Source organism: Aspergillus thermomutatus (genome assembly GCF_002237265.1).
Source record: "Aspergillus thermomutatus strain HMR AF 39 chromosome Unknown NODE_126, whole genome shotgun sequence".
NCBI classification, from domain to species: Eukaryota; Fungi; Ascomycota; class Eurotiomycetes; order Eurotiales; family Aspergillaceae; genus Aspergillus; species Aspergillus thermomutatus.
The window spans coordinates 42762-70694 of record NW_020798175.1 but is presented as its reverse complement, the minus strand read 5'-3'; the positions used below and the strand labels follow the sequence as shown (position 1 = coordinate 70694).

Here is a 27933-nt window from a genome sequence, read left to right as displayed (position 1 = left end):
CATTCCAGAGTCGATGGACGACGGGTAGCCGATATCGGTCCGAGTGGCCAATTTTGCACGGAGAAGATCCATCCAATGATATTTTGGACGAATGGGACTTGTTGCCCGACTCCGAAGCCAAGCTTTTCAGTGGGTCTTTCTCAATTTTCATTATGTATAGAGAAACAGAAGTATGGAGCATACCGGAGAACTTCGCCTCTCAACGGGGTGGATCGGCACCTCAGTCTTGAAAACTTAATCATCGACTCGTATATCAGCAAGACGAGCCGCCCCAGCTGCATTCCCTCACTTTCTGAAGCTTGTCGCGTCTTTGCCGGTCTCACTAGCCCCCCAGATCTCTCTTGCTAGTGAGCGAATCGAAACACCATCATGGAGGCCATCAACATCAGCCCTCCTGCATACAGGAACGAGAAAGTCGAAGAGACCAAATACACCTCGGACTATGAGGAGGAGGGCCAGTTCAAGACTGGCCAGATTGCAGATGCCTTCGGAAACGAGGAATCCGCAGAGATCAAGTATAAGACGTTGAAGTGGTGGTATGTGTTGGACCACTCACCAGTGGGCTCAGTTCTTTGCTGACCATGCTTGTTGTTGATCTAGGCAATGCGGCTTGCGTACGAGGCTTCCTTGATGTGATCGTAATTCCGGCCTCTAACATTGTTCTCAATAGTCATGATCTGCGAGTCCGTGTCGCTCGGTGTGTTGTCCCTGCCAGCTGCTGTGGCTACCCTGGGTCTTGTGCCGTAAGTCCTTTCATGGCAAAGGTGTAATTGTTCTTGTCACTGACATTCTTTCAGGGCTGTCATCTTGATTGTCGGTCTTGGCCTCCTTGCAACATACACCGGCTACAACATCGGGTTGTTTAGAGAAAGATATCCTCACATTCAGAATCTCGCGGATGCAGGAGAGATCCTGATGGGACCCTTTGGCCGGGAGCTCTTCGGTCTTGGTCAATTCTTGTTCTTTATCTTCGTCATGGGAAGCCATATCTTGACCTTTCGGGTCATGATGAACACTATCACCGACCATGGCACCTGCTCGATTGTCTTTAGTGTAGTTGGCATGGTCGTCTCAATGGTCCTCTCCATCCCCCGGACGATGAAGGGGCTGACGTGGATTTCATTTGCATGTGAGTAGTCCATTGAGGTCCCTTTGGACCGGGACTGGGTGTTATTTCAATTGGTACTGATTGATCTCTTGCAGCATTCCTCAGCATTTTCGCCGCCGTCATGATTACCATGATCTCTGTTGGCGTGCAAGATCACCCCGGCCGTACCATCGAGGCGACAGTCGACACCACTCTCTACACCGGGTTCCAGGCTGTGTCCAACATTGTTTTTGCATACTGCGCCCACGTGGCCTTCTTTGGCCTGATCGCTGAAATGGAAACCCCCAAGGATTTCAAGAAGTCACTGTTCATGCTTCAATCCTTTGAGATCTGCTTGTATCTCACTGCTGCCGTGGTGATTTACTACTTTGTTGGCAAAGGCGTAGAATCACCTGCTCTGATTTCTGCAGGACCCTTGATGAAGAAGGTCGCTTTTGGCATTGCCATTCCTACTGTGCGTCCCTACAGCTTTTGTCCTCTGCTATCGGAGCATGCATGCTAACTGGCCATTAGATTGTTGGAGCTGGTGTGGTCAATGGTCACGTCGGCCTCAAGTACATTTATTTCCGTCTCTGCCACAAGTCGGATCTGATCCACAGCCGAGGCAAGCGCTCTGTCGGAATCTGGATCGGTCTCGGTCTGACTTGCTGGATTGTCGCGTGGGTCATTGCCGAGGCTATTCCTGTCTTCAGTGATCTGAATGGGTTGATCGTAAGTCAAGCTCTACCACCCCCGTCGCTTGAGACATGTACTAAGTAAGCTACAGAGCGCGCTCTTCGCCAGTTGGTTCAGCTATGGGCTCAGTGGTATCTACTGGCTTCACCTGAACTATGGGCAGTGGTTCGCCAGCCCTCGTAAGATCTTGCTCACCATCCTCAACATCTCCATTGCCCTGTTCGGCCTGGCCCTCTGCGTCTTGGGCTTGTATGCATCGGGCACGGCCATCCACAACGATACCAGCAGTAGCAGCTTCAGCTGTGCTAATACGGACTCTTAGTCCTTGCTGTAAATAGTTGATTGTAAATAGACATGTTGTAGACACATTTTGTATATTAGAACCATGTTTTTCTGTACCTGATATGTTGTGTCGTTTAGCGGAAGTTCATTTGAATATATTTCGGCACGAGGGTCATGAGAATACATTGCCCGTCATTTCCTTCCATTCTCCGACTACAAATTCTGCTAGTTACATGAGTTGCCCGCAGGAGGGGACCTAGATCCTTCCACCGTCAACTTGTTCTACTCCAGTAGAGACATCAAAGGTTGGATGATGGATCGCCAACCAACGCCCTGCACCCCACAGGCAGCGTAATGATGGGATAGGATAGCCCCAGGGCTTCGTCTGCGGCCGTCGCCACAGCTGAACTGTAGTTGTAGTGAAAGTTCGGTGGCGTTCTGAGCCATCAAGAGACATGTATCATTGTCTGGGTCGCTGATTGTATCTGGGATGATCAGAGAAAATCCAGGGACGAGGTACTCCGCGTCCATCATCCGATTGGCGCGCGCGATGTCGCAGACTCCGCGATCAACTTTGGCAGCAATGCTGAAGATGCGATCCCCCTCGAGGACCGTATAGTATTGAGTAGTATTGGACGTCTGCCGAGGTGCCAAATGACGGACGGCTAGAGCAAGGGCTGCAAACCCAGGGAGGAGAGTAGTGCCGTCATGAGAGGGGCTCCGGGTTGCTTCTGACCTGGCCATTCCTTCTGTCCCTGGGATCAGGCGAGGAATGGCACTACTTATGTTTCTCCTCGGTCAAAGACGCAGCAAGCACTTTTCCAGAAAGATTATGCGGGGAAGCGGGGGGGGCTCTATGGCGTCTTACCAGGTTCGGTAGTGAAGCCCGACAATACACTGAATGTCTTCTAGTGTTGACGAGCGACCTCGCAATGTTTATCTGGGCTTGTTGTATTACGTGTGTCTCTCCGGATTCGAAGGTTGAAAAAGCTCTTGGGAGCGCATGGGCTAGATCACGTTTGACACCCTAGACTGCGAAGGAGTGGTTGCTGGGCTAGTTGGTGGCCTGTTGTGCTTCCACGCGCATGGTGCTAACGTAGCTTGTCTCAACTCAGGAATGACGCCCGAATCTCCGGCCCAAGTTCGGTGATCGAAGTGGGAGACTCAATCGCCTAGATTTCTTTGGACAATTATTATCTGACAAAGGCAGAGTAAGTCATGCCAGATGAATGACGACTCGTTCGCCCTGGCCATTTGGGGTATCAAGCTAGCAATACCGTTATTGTCGACTCACGCTTGGCGCGATCTCGAACATTACTTGACTGCAAATCATTCGAAAGGATTTGTATGTAGATAAGCACATATTTGTTTTGCTGAAGGTGGGAGGTGTCTGCCTCTCGCGGGAATCCGACGGCTCAGGGCTCCAGATTGGAAGAGTTAACCCTAACAGTGCTCTCGAGGCTAGAAATTACTAAGTCGTCATCATCACGAAAATGGTGTCAAATCATACTATATCCAGATCCTCAAGCAAAGCGGTAGGAATAGGAGCGATCATCTTCCGAGAATATCTCCGAGGATTGTCATGCCTCGGGATTCAAGCCTGGAAGCTCCATGAATCCACGAGTAGAGCGGTCAAAGACCTGCCCTTGTGACTTTGTGAAGTGGATGTGGCTTGCCAGAATATGGGGTAATAATTAGGATAAAGAGAAAAAATATATGAAGACTTATATAGAGGCTTGGGCGCCCCTTAAAAACCACCAGGAACAACTGCAATATACCACCCACAGGTGCAATACCATGAGGATGATAGCCAATGTTCGTACGATCCTTACCATACTGCCTCTTTTGGCTATGGCAATGCCTTCAGCGCCAGACCTAGCCATCAACAAACGATCAGTCACCTGTCTGAAAGTCGGGGCAACTGCGACAGCCACTTGGACCAATAGTGCCGGGCAGAGCTGTTCCTTTGCTGGCGTGGTAGGGAGCAATTACGGCACTAACAGTGCCGGAACAGGAGAGTAAGTTGATCTTCCCTTAGTAAGGCGGTTTGAACGCTGTCTGGCTAACCTGACGATTCCAAATATTATAGTTATTCCTGCAATGGCCGATGTGGAGGAGGATGCACAGGTACTGCACTTGGCAATGCATATACCCAAGACTGCTTCTCTCATGATATCTGCTCATATTTTAACAATGCAAGCGGAGGGTCAAGGTTTGTCAACATGGATGAGATTCTGCTGCGCGAAGGCTTACTCTGACGCTATTCCAGTGATCCGAACTGCGGAGCTGCTTATGATGCTGCTGTGGATGATTTTCTCCTGGGTCTTGCAGATGGATGTTCGCAGACAAATCCATCTTGGGCAGTTTCGAAACCAAGCTCAACTCCTGTCTGTAAATAGAGCTCAATCTAGCTTTCTAAGGGACATGACTGGATGCTGTGTCTCCGATGTGGTCAGCATGCTATCTTCCAATCACTCGGAATGTATATGGACATTGCCTCTCGTGCATAATACAAGTTTCAAGGACGATTGATAATTACAGTATCATTTAAAAACTGAGCGTATAGTGATAGTAAAAATATCATCAATCAGATATTTGAAAATCTCTGGCAATCTCGGTTGTATATACGCGCGTCACCTACCAAGCGATGACAGGACAGGGAAGATTACTGGTTGTAAACAGCCGTTGCTGGACACTTGCCGACCAGAATATCAGTACTGTTGCTAGGAATAAACTTGGCCTCTTTCCCTGCTCGCTCAGCACCCTGCGACTGTGCCTCCACTTGGCTGAAATCAAACTTGTGCTCCGGAAGCAGGTCATAGACGCCCTTTGCGTACTCCGGAGCAATGCAGTAAAGCTGTGCTAGGTATTTGACTTGGATCTCGGGATACTCAACGAGCTTGAGCAGACGGGCAGTGTTTGAGTGAAGATGCTCCCGTGCTCGAGCATCCATGACCTTCTGGTACAGAGCGCGCGGTTGGTCATACTCTGACAACTTGCCTTCGTGGTAGAAGTGAGACTTGCGGCCCACAGTGTTATCTGCCAGCTGGTAAGGTGCCTCGGCAGTATCCGGTCTGAACTTGTGCACGAAACTGTTGGGTGCGTATTGGGGATTCATTGCGTGGTTCGCGTCCACCCGCAAGGGACCGTCGAAGTTGAGTGAAGAGTAGGAGGAGGCCATGAATGGGCAATTTACTATTTGTGTTAATATTGACTCCCTATACGAGCACATTATACGTACCAGGCACTTGATGCAGATTGACACCAATCCGGTGATACTGTGCGTCTCGATAGAAGAACATGCGGAACTGCAGCAGAGGATCCGGGCTGTCCTCGATCCCGGGCACCATGCTCCCTGGAGAGAAGGCGGCTTGTTCCACGTCGCGATGGAAGTTCTCGGGGTTCTTGTTTAAGACCAGCTTGCCGAATTCATGCAACTGTCGATGTACCCTGTCAGCGACTATTTTGCGTGGATCAACTTCAATCGCCAGTGCATACCGGGAACTGGTCTTTGGGCCACACCTTGGTGACATCGAATGGATCAAATCCCAGCTTGGCCGGGTTGGCTTCCTCTGGCTTCATGATCTGAACGTGGGCCGTCCAGGTGATCTCTTCGCCCTTTTCAATGGCCCGCCATAGGTCACGCTTGGAGAAGTCGGGATCCTCACCACCAAACCGGAGGGCTTCATCGGCAGTGAACTGCTTTTGTCCGTGGTTTGCGATGAAATGGTATTTGATGTACACAAACTCTCCATCCTTGTTAACCCTGTGAACATTATCAGTATGTATTATCGTCCGACCATGATCTCTCTGCATACCATTTGAATGTGTGACATCCATACCCATGTTGGTTGCGCCACCCCACTGGCGTGCCATGGTCGCTGAAGAACATCATGCCCGCATGGTTTCTGTTACCTGTTAGTGAAATGGTCTTTATGAACTTCATTCCTCGCTTACCCTTCTGGAGTATTTGCAAGAAGGTCGAACAGGGAGTTGTGGTCCAGGAGGAAGTTCTGCGGATTTCGATACTGGGAGCGAATCACATCGGGGCCTTGAATAGGATCTCGACAGAAGAACACGGGCTGTGTCACCAATTAGTCGCTGGCTTGGGCCGAGACCCAAGTGAAACCTACAAAGTTCAATCCCACAATGTCATAGTTTCCCTCACCAGTGTAGAACTTGATCGCAAAGCCCCGTGGATTTCTCGCCAAATCGGGATACTCTCGGCCCAGAGTCACGGTCGAGAAACGGACAAAGACTGGAGTTCTCACACCAGCAGACCTCAGGAAATGCGCCTACAATATTAGCAATTTAGCCTTTGCCCCCGGTAGACTGCAAGGGAGTAGCTCACTTTGCAGAGCGATGATACGTCTTTTGTGGTCTCGAAGTAGCCAAACGCTCCACTGCCACCTTGCCATTGTTAGCACGAGCAGCAACGAATGTGGCTAGCATTCATGGTGGCAACTTACAAGGGTGAACCATCCGCTCGAGATTCTTCGAGCGATTGAAGTGCTGCTGCTTTTGGAGCAGAAAGGTATCGGACACTAGGGGTATGCCCCCCGCAGTCTTACTGTGGGCTGGGTCAGGAAACGGGATGCCTTCATTGTTCGTGAAGTACGGTCCATCGTCCGCTCTCTTTCCTGAAGCTTGAACGCCGGTCAATTTAGCTGCGGTCTTTGCTGGGCCATCGTTGGCGCCCTGGAACAATGAAGAAAGCTGCATCACGCGAGGGTCAGCCCCCGCCCCCCCGACAGCCTCGCCTATCGCTTGAAGAGGATGAGATGCCATTGCAAGTATTCGAATTGAATCTGGTTCTGCAATTCAATCACTGCTTGGGATGCTGGATACGAACTTGATATACATAATCCGGGGTTCTTATTGATCGTCGCCATGCTGACTCGGTTGCTTCCGATGCTCCACAATAATCGAGTCAACATGACGTTTGCCTCGCCCGCATGCAGTAAGTGAAGAAATTCATGATTTAACGTCGGTTCAATCTGGGAATTGTTATCGATCAAGCAGGAATTGAATCCATTAGAATCATTGACAATTCACATTGGGAAATATGTGTCCATGTTCTAGCCAAGTTTATGGCAGCATTACCCGCACGATTGTCATTGTTGCCAGTCTGCTACCAGATCGGGGCAATTCTATTCGTTCTAGATCCGAATGAACCTGCATTTCCTTGGAACGCATCGATACATATGTAAGCCTTCATTGCAGATCCTGTTCGAGTCCCAACCGATATCAGCCAGATCATGGTCGTCAATAGCGTCATGCCTTGGAGATACGCGCAACGGCCAAAATAACCTTGAAATATAGCTCCTGGTACAGCAGGCTTCTAATGGACAAAATCAAGCTTAATCCCACTGGAAGCAGCCGGGCCAATTATGATGTTTCTGAGAATAAAAACACGATCAGTGGGACATGTTAGAGCCAGTAAGGTTTATATATGGAAGCTGGGCATGATTTGACCTCTATGGTCAAATCATAGTATGTCTTTTGCCTCAGTTGGGAATTCTTCGTAGCCCAGCGCGGGGTTCTCACAGGACAACAAAGACTTGTGGATATATGACATGAAGGCCTTTCGTCTATGCGGATTCGCGGTAGAATCGATTAACCAATATGATTCTTACAAAGGGTAGAGCTGAATCTTTTGAACTTGAACTGCCTGTGAGTTACACCGAAAAGCAAGCACCTTCAAAGACGTAGATGATAGTGATATCCGAGGCTCATGGACGTAGGTGAGATGGGACCTGTATCTAAGCGTATTATTTCCAGCTTCAAACACATCTAGTAGAATCCTATACTAACTGGCTAGCTTTACACATTGCTAGTAAACATAAGCCACAATCCAGCGTTCGGCATGTCTGGCGATACCATGAAGCAACAGAAGAGTTTGAGGCCCTGCAGCAACAGACGAACCGGAATTCGTAGTTCATGAGCATGGCAGGCCCCGAGGTCGAGCGGCATTCCGCTTGTCCTCAATTTAGTCCAGGGGGGCGTGAATGAGGAATGACTCGTGAACAGATAGTTGCGCAGCAACTGATGGTTGACTATACATCCCGGGAGCGACAACAGTTCGATAGAGAACCCCTCATGGGGGGTAAAGAATGAGCTTCTCGCTAAGCACCAGCCCTGACCAGAACGCGTTCAGAATGAAGGAGCCTTTGGGAAAGAGGTCACGTATAATTAGCAATCTCCCAGGCATCCCACCCAGGCGCTAAGCCCGTCGACTGTCTACAGAACACATAGTTGGCTCACTCCAGTATATCCGAGGACAAGTGGAAACCAATTTCAGTCAGCCAGTTCTCTGGCTATTCTGGTCCAATATTGACTTGATGTTACGCTTTTCGTTATGATGTAAGGAAGAACAATAACTTTTGTATTAGTTGGCTGATTATCATGCTAGTGCAGCCAAGTATGCTATTTCTCATATTCCTTTACCCAATGCAATGTCATCAATCATTAATGTCGCTGGAATCAGGCACAGCCCGCAGCGTCCCACAGTGCGTAGCCCCATTCCCAACCAGCGCAGTGCCCGAACGTCCGTAATTGAGCATCCTCGGACTCGTGAACGCTCGATCTGGGAGTGAAGATCGCACAATCGGCCATATCCTGACCGTACCAGTGCTGCTTCCAACCAGGGTTGGGCTGGTCGATGGCCGGCATCCTCCGCAGCCCTTGCAGAATGTCATCGTTCATACATTTGTCTGCGGACCACAGTTGAGGCGAGGGATTCCGAACAACCCGTACTGTGTCCATAAAAGAGGATTTGGAGGATATCGAGTTGCATGCCAACAATCGCCAGCGATCTTCCCGGCTCTTCTGGGAGAGAACCTTGTGTAGAAATGCAGGGCCCAAGAGGACGAGATGATTGAAGTAGATGCTATAATCGTTTACATCGTCTATGTACCTGTCAGCTTGGAGACATGTGCTATCTCAGGTCGGAGAGAAACGTACCGGAAGAACTGGGATATAGCTCCCACGGATCGGTCGGTAATGAAGCTGGTCTCAGCGCCCTCCACCGACTATCTGTTCGAGGAAACTCCTGCTGGATTTCGTCGAACATCCGCTTGTACTCATTCCGCATGAGAACCCAGACCGAACCAAACTCCTCCACCTGCCAAGGTGCCATCGAGCTAAAACAGAGCCGCCACATCTCATTGATAGTAAAGTTCTTGTACCAGGTCGAAGACGTCCTCTTGGACATTGCCGGGACTGACTGCTCACTGGCCGGCTCCGTCCACTCTCGTGCGCCAAAGACGTTGCAGTATGTTTGTAACCGGCACAGCGCTCGCAATATCCGTGCCTTTTCCGTCGGTGAGAGTCGCAAGGGAGCGGTGTGCTGCTGTCGAAGGGGTTCGCTTGGGCTAGAACGTGTCGCATGCGAGCTAAAGGTGTCTAGTATTGTCTGGAAGGTTTGATGAAGGTGAAGAAGGTCGATACTGGCGGAGGGATCCAGCTTGCTGGGGACTGAGCTGGAGATGCGCTGGCGATCGAGAACCTCGATGATTCTCTGTTTGTCGGCTGAGTTCTCAGCATGAAGACCGGCAGACTGAATGGCCATGATAGGTTCTTCCAGGCCGACTGCGCCATAGTGTTCTCGAACCAGGCGATCGAGAATGCTCTTTTGGGAGAGATGGTAGGTGTTCCGGTATGTCGCAGAAACTCGGATAAGATCGTGGAGGGTTTGAACATCAGGCATAGACTTCAGGATGAGGATCCTCAGCTCTGCCGTGAGGGTTTCCAACGCCATGGTTGTACAGAGAGTCGGAGTGAAGCAGGATGATAGGAGGCAAATGATCATGTCATGCAATCGGAGGCAATTTACATGGGAATAGTGGAAGAAAACCAGGGTATATAAAGCAAGTCATCGTTGTTAAATGTCTGGATCTTGGGATTTGAATCATACTACTGCCTTTTGAGGCACGAAATTCCGGGGTAAAGAATCCGCTGCTGCTGCTATTCTTGCTCTCCCCACAAAGCACTAAGAGGGCCGAGGATATCCAGAGCTCCACCGGGAATGACGGCATTCAGGAGGCGGTCATACCGGCATGGGTGCTGATAGGCTCCTCGCTCTAAATAGGGGCTTATTGTTAGGTAAAATATTGGTCTACCTCATCATCTGACATTTTTAATGAGCTTTACCGTTCTGTTCTAGACCAGTTGCGTGCTTTGCCGAAAATCTCAGAGTCATGAGGATTGCTCTTGGCACCAAGAAATGCCTCAATTGCGACTTCGCGAGGGCTTGTGGTTCGCCCCCTTGCTGGGCTTTTAGGTAATAGATTGATTCTATGGATCAGATGATGTCAAATAGCTGAGATGCTGCCTTTCATCTTCCTTCCAAATGGGGTTGGATGGAGTCATTCCTGGCGAGTCTGTGCAATAGTATCTGCAGATGGGTCTATACAATGCATAGAATTTACTCGAACCGACAGCTAGTACAGCAGTGCGTGCCCATGATACTTTCTCTGCTCTTCACCCATTACCACAGATTCTACCCCGGTCCTCTTTGGAAAGCTGTCGAAAGACTGAGCGTACGTGGCAATCGAGTGTGCGACAAGCTGCAGACACGTTAGTAGTATTTCTCGACTGCAGAGACAAACAGCTCTTACCTTGGTATTCACCTCCCAGGCAGTGAGGTTGACATTGCTTACGTCGTCACAGAGCTGGTGGTAGCAGGGATCAAAGGCATCTCCAGCGACACCTCCGAACATCTTCTGCTCTTCCTTTGTCTTGATCACCTCAGCCCCAGTAGCGATTCCGCCGCCGGGAATGCCATTCCGGATGAATGCATCATAGTCGCTTCGTCCATCAAACGGGATGTAGGTGAAGTTCAATCCTTGAGCCTCAAAGAACTCGGTATAGAGGTCCCGCAGCTGTTCCGATCCTACCGGGTTGACCGCGTTGGTGGCGTTGTAGACCTGGTAGGCAAAGTTCGGCGAGGCCAACATGTCATAGTCCATAAACAGCCGGATCTTCAGATTCTCAGCCTCCGACAGAACCGAGACGTAGTAGTCCGACCCGAGCAGTCCCTCTTCCTCCGCTGCCCACCAGGCCAGACGCACACAGTTATTGACCCGGTACTGAGGCAGCAAAGAAGCGATCTCTAGTAAGGTCAAGGTACCCGATCCGTCATCGTTGATGCCAGGTCCTTCCATCACGCTGTCGCTGTGGGCACCGGCCATCACGCAGTTGTCGGCATCTCCTTCTTTTGTTTGCGCGATGATGTTGGTGGTGGTGATAGTCTCCACTGTTGCATCCATGTAGGCGATCGCATCGACCTTTTGGCCGTGTCCAAGTCGCTCCAAAACTGGCGCCGCATCGCTGTCGGAAATACCAAAGGTAGCCACATGGTCGGGAGATGGAGTGCCCAGAGTGCCCCCAAGGCCACCTTTTTCGTTGTTGTAGATCACCGCAGCCACGGCTCCGGCTTTTCCAGCCAAGGCGGACTTGGTACCAAAAGGACAGCTGCCTCGGCTGATGAACGCGATGGCCCCCTTGAGCTCTGGAGGGTAGTCTATCGCGTCACAGCCCAGGTTGGAGACAAGCACCAGCGGCCCGTAGACCGGTTCGTGGTCCTTGGTGGGTGGGGTCAAGCCCATGGGGAGAGCGGACTCGGGCACGGTGTGGCCCAGCACCAACCGTGATTCGACCACATTACCAGTGACTGCAGGGAAGGACTGGTTAGAGATGGTGTAGTAGTCGTCGAATTCCGTCAGAGTCGCATAGATGTAGTCCAGCGTCCCCAGATGGCCTGCGGTCACGTGAGTCATTTCCGCTGTTGTGATGTGCGACTCCAGAATCAAACGAACCTTTGCTGCCAATCACGCGTGTGGGATGATTATACTCGTCAATTCCAAGTTCTGCGATGCTATACAGATGCTTAGCTCTTTTGAGTAGATTGTCGACATCGATCTGGCTTTGCAGTGCGGAAGAGCTGATCAACTCCTTCCCAGCCACCGGAATTTGGGGTCCCGAGGCACGGGAGAGAGGGAGCTGAAGAGCAGCACCCTGGCCTGCTGCGAGAGCAAGAGCGGTGGCCAGAAGGCGTATTAATGCTGGCATTCTGAACATCAGCAGCGGTGTACAATTGTCAAGGTCAATGTCATCCTGAAGGAGTAGAAATCATGGTGCTCATGAGTCAAGGAAACAGCTGTCGTGTGTGTGGGGCGTTGATGGTGGCGCAAGGACAATCGCTGATAAGAGTCGCTCCAGCAACAGATGAGATAGATCCAGCATCCAGATTGGTCACTGGTGCTGCCTGTGGAAGGTGATGAAGACCAGGATGTTATCAGCAGCTCAGCTCTGAAGATCCTTTACCCAAGGCTCTTGTAGAGATGCGATAAGACACGCAGCGAGATCATGTCACGTGATCCCAACTAGACAGCTGCTCAGACTGCGGAGTAGCGAAGGCAAAATCCATCGCCTCAGCAAGTGATGGACAGCAGTGATCAATTCGCATCCCACGCGAGTACTCCCATATTTCACATGAGAAGCTCTGGCCGACAACTATGGAGAATATTCCCCGTTCCACTCGCTGGACCGGCTCCAAGTGAAGCTCTTGGATTTTTGACAAACAGCAACCCCACATGAGGGGGGAAAGTAGGTTGGTTTCCCCAGCGCATACGTAACAGTTTGCCCATCAATCATCCGGGGAGAGGTTTCTGTGACTAACATCAACTCTATTTGGACTATGCTCAGGGACGCATTATGTAGATCATCATGAAACTCCTACGGGCGGTCGTCGCCATTCCGACCGCTTCGGGACCGCCGCCCAGTGCAATACTTGTCGCCGTGTCGAAACCTGAACTCCACTACACAAAACGCCCAGGAAGCTTGTGATACCCTGAGTGGCACTATGTGCAATCCCGTACGGCTCCTCTCCGGCAAGAAGAGCCGGCAGCATGATATCCGATTCCAGTGGTTCGCGGCTTATGACGAGAATGGCGAGTTCGAACCATTGTTTGGTGTATTCCAGCAGGCCGAAGATGCGACCAGCCGGGTGAATTGGAAATCAGCCATTCTCTAACCGTTCCCCATTAGGCATTCGCTGTACTTATAGAGGGCGCGTATAATAGACAAAATTGTTGGTCATGGCAACTTCTGGAGATAAGGGTCAACCAAAAGAGCATTTGAACGAAATCTATCGGGTATCATCATACATGGCTTGACTATCTACAGATGGTACGAGCGAGGGTTCTCGACCTGAACACCCAACCTCTCCCACCATCCTTCTACTCTCATGTCCTCTCGGCCACTATACACATCGATCAGTGTCATGTTCCGCAACAGTCATGAATGCGACTTACTCGGTTCTCTCATTGATCCAGGGTTCGGTTTGTCCTTCTGCCGTGTTCGGATTGCGGAATATGACGTTCAATTTCTAATGCAAGTGAGCTTCAACCAGCCAGCGTCGTTGCTGAGTGCAGAACTTACCAGGCCAAGGGTGAGATGAATGCCTGCCGGCGGCGGTGTGTACTCTTCCTCCGCCCTTCGTCCTTCAATCAACGCTTGGATATTCCTGGCGACTACGCCGGCCTGCACGGATCCTGGCCGAGCGGCCTTTTGCGCACCGGTGTCGGCAATGTCACCTACAGCGAAGATATTCGGAAAGTTCTCATCTTGTAGTTGCAAAGTCGGCCGAACCCGAACAAAGCCATTGTCCGGATTGATGACTGATCCGGGTTTAGAAGGGGTCAAACTGGTCAAAAGGTCATTGTTAGGCCGTTGGCCGGTTGCTAGAATGACGAACTCGGTCGAAACTTTGCTGCCGTTAGTGAGCTGGACATCAAATGCCTTTCCATCAGTGGGAAATCCTTCTGAGGGTACGCTGACGCGAGCGTGAGTAATGAGTCTACAAAATTTGATTCGTCAGTCGAAATTCGGTGGTGAGAGAGGTGACTATGCAGCCATACCGGACCCCTAGCTCATCGAATCGCTTCTTGATCAGCTCGTGCAACTTCTCATGGAATAGAGGCATGACTCGTGCGCGAGACTGCACAAGAGTGACCTCCTTGTCGGGATAGTACTCCTTGAGGTCTGTCGCCATCTGCACACCGACAGCGCCTCCACCAACAATGAGGATAGACTTGGACCGCTTGATATCCGCCTGGTGTTTTTGCAAGTACTCGACTGAGGACACCTTGTCGTCATCTTTCATGCCCGCCGGCTGAGCGAGCCGAGTTCCAGTGGCGATTGCCAGGTACTCGTAGGGGATTTGTGTGGAATCCTGCCACTGGCGATCCAACGTCACAGATCGTGGGCTTACAGAAAGCACTCTCGCTTGGACCACTGCATGTGTGGATGGACGGGGAACAGAGGAGAAAATTCCCGTGTAGGGGATGAAAGCTTTATGTTCTTGACCAGGTACAATGGCAAAACGTGGCTGAGATGAAGAGGTTAGCGACATCGGGATACAGGGGAAGGATGCTTACAAAAGCAAAGAGATGGTGAAAATGGCTATGCGGTTCAATCAAGAGGACCTGAAGAATTAGCATGTGTGGCCAGGCCATGATGAGGTATAAGTACCCGATGTGTCTCTGGAATAGCGCGTGCCAGCTCTTGAGCAGTGGCCTTAATATAACTTGTCAGTATGCAATTCCATGCTACTTTTCCTGGTAAAAGGACGTACTCTTCCCACATACGATCCTCCCACGACAATGATATTCTTCAGAGGTGCTGCCATGTTGCTCTGGTGTTTTTTGGAGCTTATGAATTGGTGTATGAAGTAGAGAATGAAGAGGATGAGGATCTGACCCATCAGTCTAGGGAGGTGCATTTATATATCGGCATTGGAGGAGCGGATACTGCCAAAGGCAACACTGATTGATAAGAATTATCAGATCATCTCGCTTTTGCCCGGCAATTGCCAGTGCCGAGCACGATATCTCCGAGATCCGAGCATGTTTACTCCATTAGGCTGTATGTCCGAATATACCGAGCCGCAACTTGCTTAAGACTTTATCCGGGAAGGCACAGTTGACTGTGGCATGGTTGTCTCATATGCTCCTTTATCGGTGACCTCTAGTATAAAAGTTGTCCTTTTACTATTCTAACCCCCCGCCTGTAGCAGTCTGACTGTTATAGTATGGTATGAAGTTTACTGCTTTAGACATTTTGCAAACTCCTGCTACTTTACTTGCTGATGCTCTTACAAATAATCTTTGGGACAGCGGACGACTACCGCATGGCCCTCCTGGTTAATTCGGTGTTCCTTCATCTTCTCCATACTCAGCCCGTGTTTGCAAGTGCCAAGCTGGAGAGGGTTGTACCGGCAGCCACAGTTTCAAGATGACTCACTTCAAGTCACCTTGCTCCGTCATGATTCTTTGCATAAAGTAGTTCCGTTCTCAGTATTGGCATTTATGTCTGCGTGATCTTCGAAATCGATTACAAAATGTCCAAGCTTACGATATCCAATGACAATCCCTTCCAAATTTTGATTACTGAGACAAATAATGATGTGGTCAGTAATATGCAATTGTCTCTGGTTGAGAGCCCCCTGTTAAGCCTCTCTATCAGGCTAAATTACAGTCCCGCTACGAGAACCATCGGGTCAATCGAAATGCGCAGCAAGCTGAGAAGATCCTGGCACCGGGCTTCAAAGGCTGGAATCTTGACGAGATCTTAATGCGCCTTGACGGCCCTGCAAAGGAAGAAGGGTTTGTTGATCCTCGCAACTGTCTGGTCATTTGGGCCCGGCCGCCTTCTCCAGTGCGTGACCTTATAAAGTTCGTGCAGAGCGAACTCAGAAGCATTGCTCCAAGTACAATTTTACACTTTACACACCTTCATCCAACCAGGGGACAACGTGCTGACCCTGTTCCGACAGCCCTCTGGCTCATGCCCTCCGAGAATCTGCATACAACAGTATTGGAAGTGGCTCATTCTTTGACTGAAGAGCAGATTGAGAGTCTCGTAAATACTCTGCAGTTATCACAGGACGTGTCCACATCAGAAATTGCGGACTATGCCTTTGCTCATCGAACGCGCCTTGTAAAGCCTATGGTGGGCTTTGATTCTGCGGCCATGGCATTGACCTTTGTACCAGCCGCTGGAGAAGCTTCAGATGCGCAACGAAGTATCGAAGACGAGACTTACAGTTATCATCATCTGCGTCGCGATGTATTTGACATGGTTCGGGCGGCCGGTATACCGGTTGCGTCCCGGTACATTGTTCCTTCAGCCCATCTCACCATTGCTCGGTTCGTCACTCAGGACGGCTTCGCCAAACAAGGAGATGCAGTGGTAGAGGGACAAGTTGACCCTTCCAAAGTCAAAGAACTGATTGACAAGATCGACGAAATTAACCAAAAGTTGCAGGACGAATATTGGCCATGCAAGAATGGAACGATCAAGGCTGGGGAAGAGTGGCTGGTTGGCCAAGAAAAAGGCCTTGTCATTCGCAGAGGTCGCCTTTGGTATGGTGGTGGTGAGGATGTACAGCTGGGGAAGGGATATTGAGTCTGAATTTAGATTAACTGGACCTCGTAAATAAGTCAGAGGTTCTTTCAGGTATCACCTCTGGCGGGGAGGACTACATGAATTATCCGCCTAGGTTCATCCAGTGTAAGAAAATCCTAACTTAGATCAATACATGCGTAAAGAAATGTTTCAAACATCCTTGTCACACTGCTATCCACTCTAGGGCCTATCTGATGACTCGGAAAACATCATTGCAATAATACTCTTTGAATTACTCAGCGGTCCCACGCCTGCTATAGTCCCCCCAGTGTCCAGTCTGCTTGATCTTGTCCACTGCCTTCCTGAGATCTTCCATGTATTGCCTATGCAGGGTCTGTCGCATATGCTGCGGTAGACTGGGATATGCAATGCGCATGGCACGAACAGTGGCCTGAAACTGGATCCGACTCAGTACAGTTGGTTGCAGATCGTATTCCTTGGCCAGTCGTTCCGGGAGGAAATGGATAGTCAAAAGCCGCGCAAATGGGGTCATGACTCTCATCCACAGCGGGAGAGTGACCGGGTAGAGGAGATCGCGACTCAGTTTCCGTGCCATATCGGTTACCTCCAAGGTCTCGATGTGATGGTTCCAGTACTCCCAGAATTTGTCAAGAGTGGCTGGCCACATCTCGGGAGGCATCCGCAGGGAAGTGCCAAAGACCGCAGATTCTCGGTAAAGGGCTTCCATCTTCTCTCGGGGCAGCTTCCCGAAGAAGGTTTCGTGGACGACCACAATGGCGACGAACAGGGTAGCAGCGGTCCACTTGTGCAGCTCCGGGTCATTGGCATCGTAGTCTTCTCCCTTTACTCGGGCATGATAGCGGTGGATGACGGAGAAGATAGCTGCCCTCTCCTGCCGAGTGCCAAAGACGGCTGCATTGAGGAAACGGGCGGTGTTCTGGAGACGGTTGGGAATGCGAGTGGCGAAGCTGGAATGGTTGTAGGTGCCTTTGGCCAGGGCAGGATGGGCAAACTGACAGAGAATAGCGAACTGGCCTCCGAGGAGGTAGATATCTTCCGTCAGGAGAGCCTTGAGGTCTGTTGGCTCCGCAATCGTGTCGTAGATGTGTAAAGATTCGTACGACTGTGCTGCCTCTGTGGGCTGAGCAGTTTCGTCTTGGGCTTGAGCCATGATTCGTATCAAGAAATGTATCTGAATAGTCAGCGATTAAACAGCAAGATGTTTTGTGATGTTTTTCAGATGCAGAAAAGAAACGGACCGGACCGAGGAACGGATCGGGGGATATTTATGTACACAGCGCATCTGATAATGCACAAGAGATGCGATCAGCGCTCGAAGACGGCCGAACATGACATTTTGGAATCTGCCAGTTATATCTTCGAGAAACCGCGATGCTTTTCGTCCATTATTTAGTCCACGAGCTGATGAAGCGGGGTTGCATGTGAAAAAATGTGGGACTACGAGGCGTGTCAGACGCAGAGGTCAGATGGTCAGGGGAAAGACAGACAAACATCAGCAGCAAATAGTAGGTAATTTGCCATCCGCTGAATGGACGAGGACTCTTGATGATTCGGTACGAGGAAGAGCCATGGTGCATCGAGGACGGTAGGTTTGCGACCCCGATGAACTCCCCCAAGAACGTCTCGAATGCCATCTGGCATGTTTCAAACTTTATTTGTGGAAACTCTATCAGGCATACGCATTTATTTTTGACAATAATGCCACTCCAAATAGCGTCCGTAGAGTTCCATGCCCCTGTGGGGGCCACTATATCGGGGAGAAAGTCATGGAGGATTTCGTATGCTCCAAGATATTATCCATATTCGGCAACAAGAATGGGGTATGCTAGAAAATGATCTAATGATTTGCCAATGTAAACATTCAGAAACTCGCGCCAATACTGGAAACAGACTTGATGAGGATCTCTAAATAACGTACCTATCTTCTCGCCATCTGTGTCCTCCGATGAGTATTCTACCAAATCACTCTACAGGTGATAGATGTTGACTAAATTCACAGCCAAGATGTCCCAGGCAAGTTCAATCTTTAGTAGCTATACAAATTCAAGTGACATCCCCTGGATGACACCTGTTCTCCCCACGCAGTTGATATACTCAAAATGTGCCTCGCCTTGCTTCAGCACTGAAACTTCGTGCCAGGTGCGGAACTTGCGCTGGTCTCCGAACTTCTTTGCATGCTTTATGGCTCCAGTATGGATGGCCAAGTGGGAAGGGTGCGACTTGGCCCAGTATTCGAGGTCTGCAAGGTTGCGAAAGAATCCAGCCACGCAGGACTCTTTAGTCTCGCGCATCTTCCCCAGGGCCCGAGCAGTGAGTGGACGATTGTAGAGATACCGCAGCCCCATGGCGCCACTCTTTTGGGGATTATCCCATAGATATGCCAATCCAGCTCGCAGGGTAGGCTCCAGCGTCTCCTCGTATGCTTTGGCTTCGTCTTCTGCGCAATCGGCCCAGAATTGGCCCGAGCGGATGTGAACGAGGTTGTCCGGATTAGTGCCTACTACGTGATGACTTCGTGTCTCACGCTGAGAGGTAGTCTCTGGTGCCAACTGCGTCTTTTCCGGTTCTTGTCCCTTGGCAAACCGATCTGTGGCCGAGGCTGGGATACGATCGCGGGCAGCCCCCCAATATGCAGTCAGAGTATGCTCTACGGTCGACACTCCGGGCAAGCGCGCCAGTCCTGGGAGATAGTCGAGGCCTGAATAGTTGGTCTCAACACGCGACAGATGGCTTGTGAATCGTTCACACCATAAGCCAACAGACTGCCGATGAGGAGCGTTTAATTGCTGGTGTATGTCCAAAAGGCTTAAGCGTCGTATACTGTCTTCATACTTGCTCGCCTCATCCCAGTAGCACACCCAAACTGTGGAGTTAGGCACATCATCTCCGTCAACAACCAGGAATTGTTCAATTGACACAGGTGCACTGGATGGATCCTCGACCATCCATCGCTGTATGCTCTCAACCGCCTCGTGAACGCCCTCAGTATGCGATCCCATATCGCTTTGGGCCTCGTGATGTTGCACCCCAATATACGCGGTGAATACACGCTCCATATCAGCCGGAAACTGAGCCATCCATCTCGGAACCGGCGGTCGATGCCCTTTGGGCTGCCGAAGTGGGAAGACTCGCCTGGTGCAGCTCATCGCGATGTGCGGACATGAAGTTGTGCCGTGTAGTTCCTTCAACGGGGAACCCAAAAGCACAAGAAATAGAGGCATTCCTGTCTCAGAGCGGAGACGATGAGTTGCCTCGGATAGCATCGCGTAACCCCGCTTTGATCGGATGTCTCTATATCGAGCTTACCGGAGAAACAATCCTTCCTATATACCAGTGATTCTTCATAGCAATTGGCCACAATACAATCGCATCATTTTATGCATGTTGGCCGTGTTCATCGATGCAGAGTTTGTCATGTTTCTGGTCTATTCAAGCCATAGATTTCCAACCGGATTCTACGACCCCATTCTTGAGCATGACTCCGGTAAATAAGAGAAAGTAACGATGCAACTAGGGAGCCAGAAGGTAATTATTTCAAATGGCCCACCTGTGTCTCCTTCAACGGCCAGGGTATGTTCATAGAGTTGTGAACAACACTTATCTTCTGTAGACAGTAAACTCAAGCGCTAAAAATGCCAGATACGCAGCCAGGAGTATCACACCGGCTACCCTCCCCAGGCCAAGGATAACCACCAAGAAGAAGACCAAGGATGACATCCACACAGTAATCAGATCGAACAAGACGAACGTGTCTGATTGATTTCGTGTACTACCAGCAAGCGCCACCACGCCGGCACAGAGAGTTAAGAGGAAGATATTGCTTCCCGCGGTAGTAGCAGCCATGAGGTTGACATGTCCGCGAGACCCGCTGAGGACTGCAATAAGCTTCTCAGGCAAGGTGGTGGCGAACGACACAATTGTCAGACCGAAGACTGTTCCGGAGAGGTGTAGGGAGTCGGCGATGCTCACGGCACTATGCGACAGAAGATATCCGGCTAATGATAGCGCGACGATGCCAAGAAATAGACGGCTGATGTGGTACAGAAGGCTCCTTGTCGACCGCCCTGGGGTTTGACCGGACTGAGGCTCTATCAAGGGAGTTGCTTCAGTGACAGAATCCACCACATCATCGATCGACTCTGCGTCACTGTCGCTGTCCGAGAGCCCAGGTGCCGCTGCAACACCTCTGTAGATGGCATAGAAGATTGAAACAACATAGAGGACAAACAAAGCGATCAGAAAGCCCCCGACTATCTTGTTCAACTGGTTGAAGAACGCCAGCAGCACGAACAGCGTCGTCACCGCGAGAAGCGCTGCAGCATATATTTTGGCACTCCGGTCAAATTCAATTCGAGTCGGATGGAAGAGTAGACCCAGCGAAAATGCGCCCAGGACGTTGGAGATGCTCGAGCCCATGAGGTTGCCCAAGGCCAGGGGAGTGCGACTTTGCAGAATGGCAGCAACCACCACCGCGAGCTAATCGAACGATCAGCTTTGCATTTGAAGATCTGGAATGCAAAATTGACTTGCCTCTTCATACTCTGCCCCTGCCGTCAGCAAGGCAATAATAGTTTGCGAAACCCCCAGGGAGCGGCCGACGATGACGGTATGGTCAATGAATGTGTCGGCGCCATAATCAAGGACAAAGATACCGGCGATGAAGACGCCTATATTGAAGATGAGGTTGTCCCAATCCATCTCATGTATCTAGACTAAGCTGGACAAGCAGAGCAAAGATTAATTAATGTTGGAAACCTGCCCGAACTAGATCATTCAATTTTCCCGTGTGGCGGTGCACTTTATCCACAATTTGCTGCCCCTAGTATGACCATTATGATCATTATGACCAGTTAAGCGAAGACAAAAGGGATGCATTGGCTGATTCACACCAATTAGAGAACTTGAAGGATGGTGTGATCAAGCTTGCAAGCAATCCCGAGGCTTATTGCAAGAAGTATGGCTGCTGTAATGATCAATATGGCAGATGGGGGAATGTGTTAATGGGGAATATATATGCAATGTCAAATGTCTACAGTGACTAGCTATATAGTTTTGCATCAAATGATTGTCCTCTTGTACCACTAGTTGAATTAGATTATCTGTTAAGAGGCGCAACAAGAAAGACCCCAATATGTGATACAAAGGAACGATGTCAATTCAAGGTTTGGACAGATATCCTAGCAGCGTCTGTTCTAGGACCCTTTTCGAATCTTTCCGCCCGTGTAGCGAGTAGAATCCAGGAGATTCCTCGAAGAGACTCGTTCCAGGAAGTCGGAGAGCTCCCGGTTGTTGGTTCTGAAGGCAATCAGACATGGCCACTGCTACACTTGAAAGCCTACCAGGGGCAACATACGTCTGATCCCATGATTTCTCCCATTGCGCAGGTCCATCTCTGTCCTGCTGCGGATCCTGATCCACGAGGAACTGGAGGCTAGGAGGCACCACCGACGACCGACGCCGGCCTGAAGCTTGGGGAGTGTTGTTTTTCTTGCTGTTTTCAGACATATTCATTCAGATCAATTGTAACTGCATTAAAAATGCCTACCAGCAGAACAGTGCGATGGCTACTCGGTATAAATGGACAAACTTTGGAAGCGACAGATGACTTCACCATTCATCATTTCCCTCCAAAAATGCCTATTCGGGGCAAAGTCTCTTTCGTCCCCCGCATTTGATACTCCAGACCTTCTCAAAGCATTCGTAGTTTACGATAGGCTATTGGATGCTCAGAGTGTATCCAGGTACCTGGTGAGTCTGTACCTCAACCTGAGGCCTGAAGACAGACGGTTGTGCAACTTGTGCTATGCAGCTGAGTCAGCGCGCAAGTCATGCGGTCAGTGGCGCAGAACAATCGAGATCCACGTTCTTTCTCCATCCTCTTCCATAGCTAACTCTCTCTAAACAAGGCACGACAACCTGTCAGTGTCGAATGGAATGACTTCACTCGGGCACGTTTCATCGTCATTCCATCAGTGCTGCACAATGAGGCTATTTGCCTTATCGCCAGAAGTCCTGGATATTTTCTGATTCCTCCTTCGCAGTTGATCTGATTTGACGACAATCTTTCCTCCTATTTCCGCTGACAATGGCAGACCCCTCTCCTTCGTTGTCCCACAGCCGAGATGACCAGCGAGAGGCCGAGATTCTATCCCAACATCTACACCCTCAATTCACCGGCTCGCTTCACGAAGAATCGCCCCTTCAATCCCGTGCTGCAGTTGAAGCATCGGCCAGTTCAGACACTCCCGAACAACAGTCGTCACTGAAGCTTCTTGGTGGGGATGTCCATCGCGATCTCTACCGACTCGAGGCAAAGGCCAAACAAGCTCTGCAAGAGAGACGAGCGGCCAGCTTCTCCCATCCCTCCCGAACCCCCGATGATGCGATAGAAGAAGGCGTGGCGGCCATGGAACCTGGCAGCTTTCGTCGGCATTTTGTACAAAACAAAAATGGCTGGGCCAGCAATGCGCTCGTCGCTCCCTCGTTCCTGGATTTTCTCGACCTGTACGGTAGTTTCGCGGGAGAGGATTTAGCGGAGACGGAGGATGAGTCGGCGATTGCAACGGAAGATCTCGAGCATGAGCCCGAGCGAAGACCTCTGCTGGGCCGGCGGAGAACCACTCGAGCAGCTCGCCCTGGGGATGCGTCTCGGGTCAAGACATTTTTCACACTACTGAAAGCGTTCATCGGGACGGGAATCATTTTCTTGCCCAAGGCCTTTCTTAACGGTGGCATTCTCTTCTCCTCGGTCGCTCTTGTCACGGTCGCGGCCATTACAAGTCTCTGCTTCCATCTTCTGCTGGAGTGTCGGAAAGGACATGGGGGCGGTTATGGTGATATCGGGGAGCGTATAGCAGGGCCTCGAGTCCGATCGCTCATTCTGGGATCCATCACCATATCCCAGCTTGGCTTTGTCTGCACTGGTATCATCTTTACAGCGGACAACGTTCGGGCGGTCTTGTCAGCTGTGGCTGAAAATTCCGAAAAGGTTCTGTCCACCAACGTCCTGATCGCACTGCAATTGGCCGTTCTTGTGCCTCTGGCATTCATCCGAAACATCTCCAAACTGGGACCAGCGGCGCTGCTCGCGGACATTTTCATCCTCATGGGTCTTGCGTACATCTATTACTACGATATTGCGACCATTGCGTCCCGACATGGTTTGGAGCCGTCGGTCGAACTGTTCAATCCCAAGTCATTTACCTTGACCATCGGTTCCTGCATCTTCACGTTTGAAGGAATCGGTCTGATCCTCCCCATTGAATCGTCCATGAAACACCCGGAGAAATTCCGCGGGCTCCTCTTTACTGTCATGATCATCATCACTATCCTCTTCACGGCCGTCGGCGCTCTTTCCTACGGCGCCTTCGGTTCCGACACGAAGATCGAAGTCATCAACAATCTTCCCCAGGGAGACAAATTTGTGAACGCTATGCAGTTCCTCTACTCGATGGCGATCCTGATCGGTGTTCCAGTACAGCTGTTCCCTGCCGTTCGGATCATGGAGGGCAAACTGTTCGGTCAGGTGTCGGGCAAACGAGACCCTTGGATCAAGTGGAAAAAGAACATTTTCCGAACGTTGATGGTGCTGGCTTGCGCTGTGATGTCGGCCGTCGGAGCTGCTGACTTGGACAAGTTTGTTTCGTTGATCGGGTCATTCGCTTGTGTTCCTCTAGTCTACATTTATCCGGCGTACTTGCACTGGAAGGGGGTCGCAGACTCTCCCTTGGCTAAATTTGGCGACCTCACCATGGTGGTGCTGGGATTCATTTTTATGATTTATACCACACTGTCTACTGTCTCGGTATGGATCCAAGGGAATCAGTGACAGCATTGCTTAGCTAGCGGGACTTAGATCTCAAATGAATACACTTTCCGACCTGATGCTTTTCCATATTTACGAGGAGTTTGGGTCATTGACCATGAGTCTGCCAGCTGGCCCGGGCTTTTTCACGTAGAGCAAACATGATTTGATGCTTTTAACTTCAAAACTCGACGCATTCCTCGACCTTGGCCTGATATGTCTCTAGTGAAGGCAGCAGTGCACTCAATATCATCCTACCTCGGAAGTTGACTTACCGAATGCGCCCATGGGCGATCCACCGTTATATTTCAAGGATTCCTCCGTCGCACTCGGCCTCTCCTTAGTGTCAAATCTCTCCCGCTCCAGGCATCAACGAATACAAGCATAATGGACGTCGCGCTTGATGTTCTCGATACCTTTGTCTTCGACAAGCTTTATGCGGTTCTTCTACCGGCCAGATCGTTCGATCTTCTGGACGAGGACTCGCTGCATGGTTACAACCGCCATATCAATCGATATGTCACCCTCATGCCATCCCAATACGCTGTGCAGAGCAGCTGGTCCCGAGACAATGTTTTCCGGCAGTTTTTGAGTCTTTTTATCATGATCTGGTTAGTCTTGATTTTCTGCATATAGCCGGTCTGCTTATTGTCTTCGTCTCAGGGGCTTCGGTCTTCTGCTCTACCTGGTCAGTGCCACCCTCTCCTTCGCTCTGGTCTTCGACAAACGTGCGATGCAACACCCCAAGTTTCTTCGCCATCAGATACGTCTTGAAATCGGGCAAGCATTGCGCGCAATGCCCGGGATGGCAGCCTTGACCGCTCCTCTCTTCCTGGCCGAAGTGCGAGGATACAGCAAGCTGTACGATTTTCCCGCAGAAAGTCCCTTTCCACTGTATACCTACCTGCAGTACCCACTCTTTATCGCATTTACCGATTTCGCCATCTACTGGATTCATCGAGGACTGCATCATCCGGCCATCTACAAACACCTGCACAAGCGGCATCACAGGTGGATCATCTCGACCCCCTATGCTAGCTATGCCTTCCACCCAGTCGACGGATGGAGTCAGAGTCTTCCATACCACATCTATCCGTTTGTCTTTCCGCTGCAGAAGGCGGCGTATTTGGGACTCTTTGTTTTCGTCACGTTCTGGACAGTCATGATTCGTGAGTCTTCTGAGATACTCTGATTTCGAAAGCAGGTCAAATGCTGATGTTTGAGATGAATGCACAGATGACGGAGAGTATGCTCTCGATTCCCCAGTGATCAACGGATCTGCCTGCCACACTATTCACCACTACTATTTCAACTACAACTATGGGCAGTTCACCACACTCTGGGACCGTATTGGAGGAAGCTATCGCAAGCCAAATCGGGAGCTGTTCAACAGGCAAGAACGGCTCGAGCAGACCGAGATCAAGCGGCAAGTGGAGGAGATGGAGAGATTGGTAAAGGAAGTCGAAGGATCCGACGATCGGTGTTATGAGCAAGACACCAAGAAGACGTCTTGATGTAGTGGATGTTGGAGTTGAATTCCTCTTATTGTCCGTGGCGAGATCCACCGGGTCATGTTGGTGGAAGGCACTCCGACAGGTGTCCACAATTTGCCATCCCTTGATCCGGTCTCCACCAGCGCCTTCTATCTACATACCTCCCATATACTACAAAATATATGCACAAACTGCTGTTTGATTTGGGAAGACGGCTCGCATAAAGAACTCGCAGGAAAAGTGGATCTTCTGGTTGTATTCCGGAAACGTTCCACCACAGCTGTCCAGAGAAGGCGTAGGGCAATAAAAGCAACGACCGAAACTGAAGAACTGACCAGCAGAGAATCAACTCTTCCTTGTCCGAAGTCACAGAATCGACTACTGTCATTTCGTCAATATGCAGTCTTTCAGATGCACCAACTACCATTTTCTAAGAAACACATCGCGACGGCTGTCCACAGGATGTCAACCATCAGGACTCAAGATCAACGCCAACAGATTATGGGAAACGCTACATGAGACGTGTCAGTGGGGAGCTGCTCATCGTCATGGCGAGTACGTGAATTGTTAGACTTTCTACTGGAAGAGTATAACTCATCACAAGTAGGAACCCGACAGACACGGGGATGGCTCGTCTCACATTGGATGATAACGATGCGCGTGTGCGACGATGGTTCGCCGGAGAAGTTGAAAAGCTCGGATGTTCGCTGTCCGTAGATCAGATGGGGAACATGTTTGCACGCCAGAAAGGCAAGCTGCAGACATCTGCTCCCATGATCGCCATGGGAAGCCATCTTGATACACAACCACGGGGCGGTCGGTACGATGGCATTCTTGGAGTGATGGCGGCGCTGGAAGTGCTACGAACAATGAAGGAGAATGGATTCCAGACCAACTACGATGTTGGGATTGTTAATTGGACCAAGTGCGACCCTGTTCCCCAGTCTTCTGTTCGGACTTCTTCTAACTGACCGCCAGTGAAGAAGGAGCTCGATTCCCCAAGTCAATGTGCTCGTCTGGGGTTTGGGCTGGAGCTATTTCAATCGAAAAAGCCTGGGATCTGCGTGATATACATGATTCCAGGGTGACCCTTCGATCTGAGCTTGAGAGACACGGATTTCTCGGCCAGATCGAGTGCTCACATACTGCATATCCCCTTGCGGCGCATTTTGAGCTTCATATCGAACAGGGCCCCATTCTACAGGAGACAAGACGTTCCATCGGCGTCGTTCAGGGCGCACAGGGATACAGGTGGTTTACTTTCAAGGTCAAGGGACGCGATGCACACACGGGGACGACGCCCTTGAGTGCCCGCCAAGATCCCCTACTTGCAGCCTCGCGAATGATTGCAGCGTCGAATGACATCGCTCGGAAGCACAATGCTCTTGCCTCGACGGGGATCTTCAGGATTCCTTCTAATGCATCAACTAACACGGTTGCATCCGAGGTTTCCTTTACGCTTGATATCCGACATCCGCAAGATAGCGTGGTACATGCAGTGCAAGAAGAATGCCTGCAGGCCTTTTCTGCCATTGCCGCTCAGGACGGCAAAGGGGTCACCTTCGACTGGACGTTGGACACCGATTCGCCGGCTGTGAAGTTTGATCAGGGGTGCCTCGAGTCCATCCAGGCAGCGGCCAACCACCTCGTTGGTCCCGATCAGTGGATGAATATATCCAGCGGCGCTGGCCACGATAGCGTGTATACCAGCCATCACTGTCCGAGTGCCATGATCTTTGTACCCTGTCGCGATGGTGTCAGTCACAATCCGACGGAGTACTGTAGTCCCGAGCACTGGTAAGTGATTCGTCATATTGTCATAGTTGGATGCTAACCGTGATAGTGCTTTGGGTGCTCAAACCCTGCTCGAGGCTGTGGTTCACTACGACCAGACTAGGGTACAAAATACTTGAAATAGTAATATTGAGTGTATTTGCTACATTTAGCAGAGGAGTAGACCTTTCAAAATTATAATATGACTCGCAAATAACAAGTCTGGTGAAGTACTTGATGGTGTAAGAGCAGGTTGACCATCATCAACCTTAGTGATTCTTTTGCAACACAACTAGAAGGGGACATATCCAAATCAATCAGAGTTGCCGGCAATAGTAATTGACCAG

At 50.4% G+C, this 27933-nt stretch overlaps 13 protein-coding genes across 13 annotated transcripts; 4 read left to right on the top strand and 9 right to left on the bottom strand.

Moving 5' to 3' along the window:
• Positions 1-369: 369 nt before the first annotated feature.
• On the top strand, positions 370-2105 carry CDV56_106916 (neutral amino acid permease; the record flags this gene model as incomplete). Its single annotated transcript, XM_026760535.1, has 7 exons — positions 370-536; positions 601-614; positions 671-743; positions 798-1129; positions 1204-1562; positions 1622-1819; positions 1875-2105. The coding sequence occupies 7 exons, from the start codon at positions 370-372 to the stop codon at positions 2103-2105; spliced, it is 1374 nt and encodes a 457-aa protein (XP_026613490.1).
• Positions 2106-2347: 242 nt separating this feature from the next.
• Positions 2348-2809, bottom strand: CDV56_106879 (LysM peptidoglycan-binding domain-containing protein; the record flags this gene model as incomplete). The annotated part of the gene is made up of 1 exon (XM_026760498.1): positions 2348-2809. One exon carries the CDS (start codon positions 2807-2809, stop codon positions 2348-2350), a length of 462 nt encoding a protein of 153 aa, XP_026613489.1.
• Positions 2810-4730: 1921 nt separating this feature from the next.
• On the bottom strand, positions 4731-6853 carry CDV56_106664 (catalase; the record flags this gene model as incomplete). Its single annotated transcript, XM_026760283.1, has 8 exons — positions 4731-5260; positions 5307-5502; positions 5564-5831; positions 5884-5973; positions 6023-6147; positions 6199-6360; positions 6417-6475; positions 6535-6853. 8 exons carry the CDS (start codon positions 6851-6853, stop codon positions 4731-4733), a joined length of 1749 nt encoding a protein of 582 aa, XP_026613488.1.
• Positions 6854-8548: 1695 nt separating this feature from the next.
• CDV56_106478 (uncharacterized protein) lies at positions 8549-9824 on the bottom strand (the record flags this gene model as incomplete). The annotated part of the gene is made up of 2 exons (XM_026760097.1): positions 8549-8973; positions 9029-9824. The coding sequence occupies 2 exons, from the start codon at positions 9822-9824 to the stop codon at positions 8549-8551; spliced, it is 1221 nt and encodes a 406-aa protein (XP_026613487.1).
• Positions 9825-10506: 682 nt separating this feature from the next.
• CDV56_106330 (M28 family metallopeptidase) lies at positions 10507-12136 on the bottom strand (the record flags this gene model as incomplete). The annotated part of the gene is made up of 3 exons (XM_026759949.1): positions 10507-10632; positions 10684-11825; positions 11884-12136. The coding sequence occupies 3 exons, from the start codon at positions 12134-12136 to the stop codon at positions 10507-10509; spliced, it is 1521 nt and encodes a 506-aa protein (XP_026613486.1).
• Positions 12137-13246: 1110 nt separating this feature from the next.
• On the bottom strand, positions 13247-14756 carry CDV56_106157 (NAD(P)/FAD-dependent oxidoreductase; the record flags this gene model as incomplete). The annotated part of the gene is made up of 7 exons (XM_026759776.1): positions 13247-13328; positions 13381-13454; positions 13508-13925; positions 13987-14456; positions 14506-14553; positions 14600-14644; positions 14703-14756. 7 exons carry the CDS (start codon positions 14754-14756, stop codon positions 13247-13249), a joined length of 1191 nt encoding a protein of 396 aa, XP_026613485.1.
• A 711-nt stretch (positions 14757-15467) lies between these two features.
• Positions 15468-16534, top strand: CDV56_106048 (uncharacterized protein; the record flags this gene model as incomplete). The annotated part of the gene is made up of 2 exons (XM_026759667.1): positions 15468-15536; positions 15593-16534. The coding sequence occupies 2 exons, from the start codon at positions 15468-15470 to the stop codon at positions 16532-16534; spliced, it is 1011 nt and encodes a 336-aa protein (XP_026613484.1).
• A 232-nt stretch (positions 16535-16766) lies between these two features.
• CDV56_105965 (oxygenase MpaB family protein) lies at positions 16767-17666 on the bottom strand (the record flags this gene model as incomplete). Its single annotated transcript, XM_026759584.1, has 1 exon — positions 16767-17666. One exon carries the CDS (start codon positions 17664-17666, stop codon positions 16767-16769), a length of 900 nt encoding a protein of 299 aa, XP_026613483.1.
• An 883-nt stretch (positions 17667-18549) lies between these two features.
• CDV56_105833 (phenylacetaldoxime dehydratase family protein) lies at positions 18550-19593 on the bottom strand (the record flags this gene model as incomplete). The annotated part of the gene is made up of 1 exon (XM_026759452.1): positions 18550-19593. The coding sequence occupies one exon, from the start codon at positions 19591-19593 to the stop codon at positions 18550-18552; it is 1044 nt and encodes a 347-aa protein (XP_026613482.1).
• Positions 19594-20113: 520 nt separating this feature from the next.
• On the bottom strand, positions 20114-21214 carry CDV56_105715 (sodium:calcium antiporter; the record flags this gene model as incomplete). The annotated part of the gene is made up of 2 exons (XM_026759334.1): positions 20114-20960; positions 21057-21214. The coding sequence occupies 2 exons, from the start codon at positions 21212-21214 to the stop codon at positions 20114-20116; spliced, it is 1005 nt and encodes a 334-aa protein (XP_026613481.1).
• Positions 21215-21708: 494 nt separating this feature from the next.
• On the bottom strand, positions 21709-22021 carry CDV56_105658 (uncharacterized protein; the record flags this gene model as incomplete). Its single annotated transcript, XM_026759277.1, has 2 exons — positions 21709-21811; positions 21870-22021. 2 exons carry the CDS (start codon positions 22019-22021, stop codon positions 21709-21711), a joined length of 255 nt encoding a protein of 84 aa, XP_026613480.1.
• A 580-nt stretch (positions 22022-22601) lies between these two features.
• On the top strand, positions 22602-24344 carry CDV56_105478 (putative amino acid transporter; the record flags this gene model as incomplete). Its single annotated transcript, XM_026759097.1, has 1 exon — positions 22602-24344. One exon carries the CDS (start codon positions 22602-22604, stop codon positions 24342-24344), a length of 1743 nt encoding a protein of 580 aa, XP_026613479.1.
• Positions 24345-24707: 363 nt separating this feature from the next.
• Positions 24708-27726, top strand: CDV56_105207 (uncharacterized protein; the record flags this gene model as incomplete). The annotated part of the gene is made up of 7 exons (XM_026758826.1): positions 24708-24931; positions 24984-25489; positions 25557-25771; positions 26343-26368; positions 26421-26738; positions 26792-27610; positions 27657-27726. The coding sequence occupies 7 exons, from the start codon at positions 24708-24710 to the stop codon at positions 27724-27726; spliced, it is 2178 nt and encodes a 725-aa protein (XP_026613478.1).
• Positions 27727-27933: the final 207 nt, after the last annotated feature.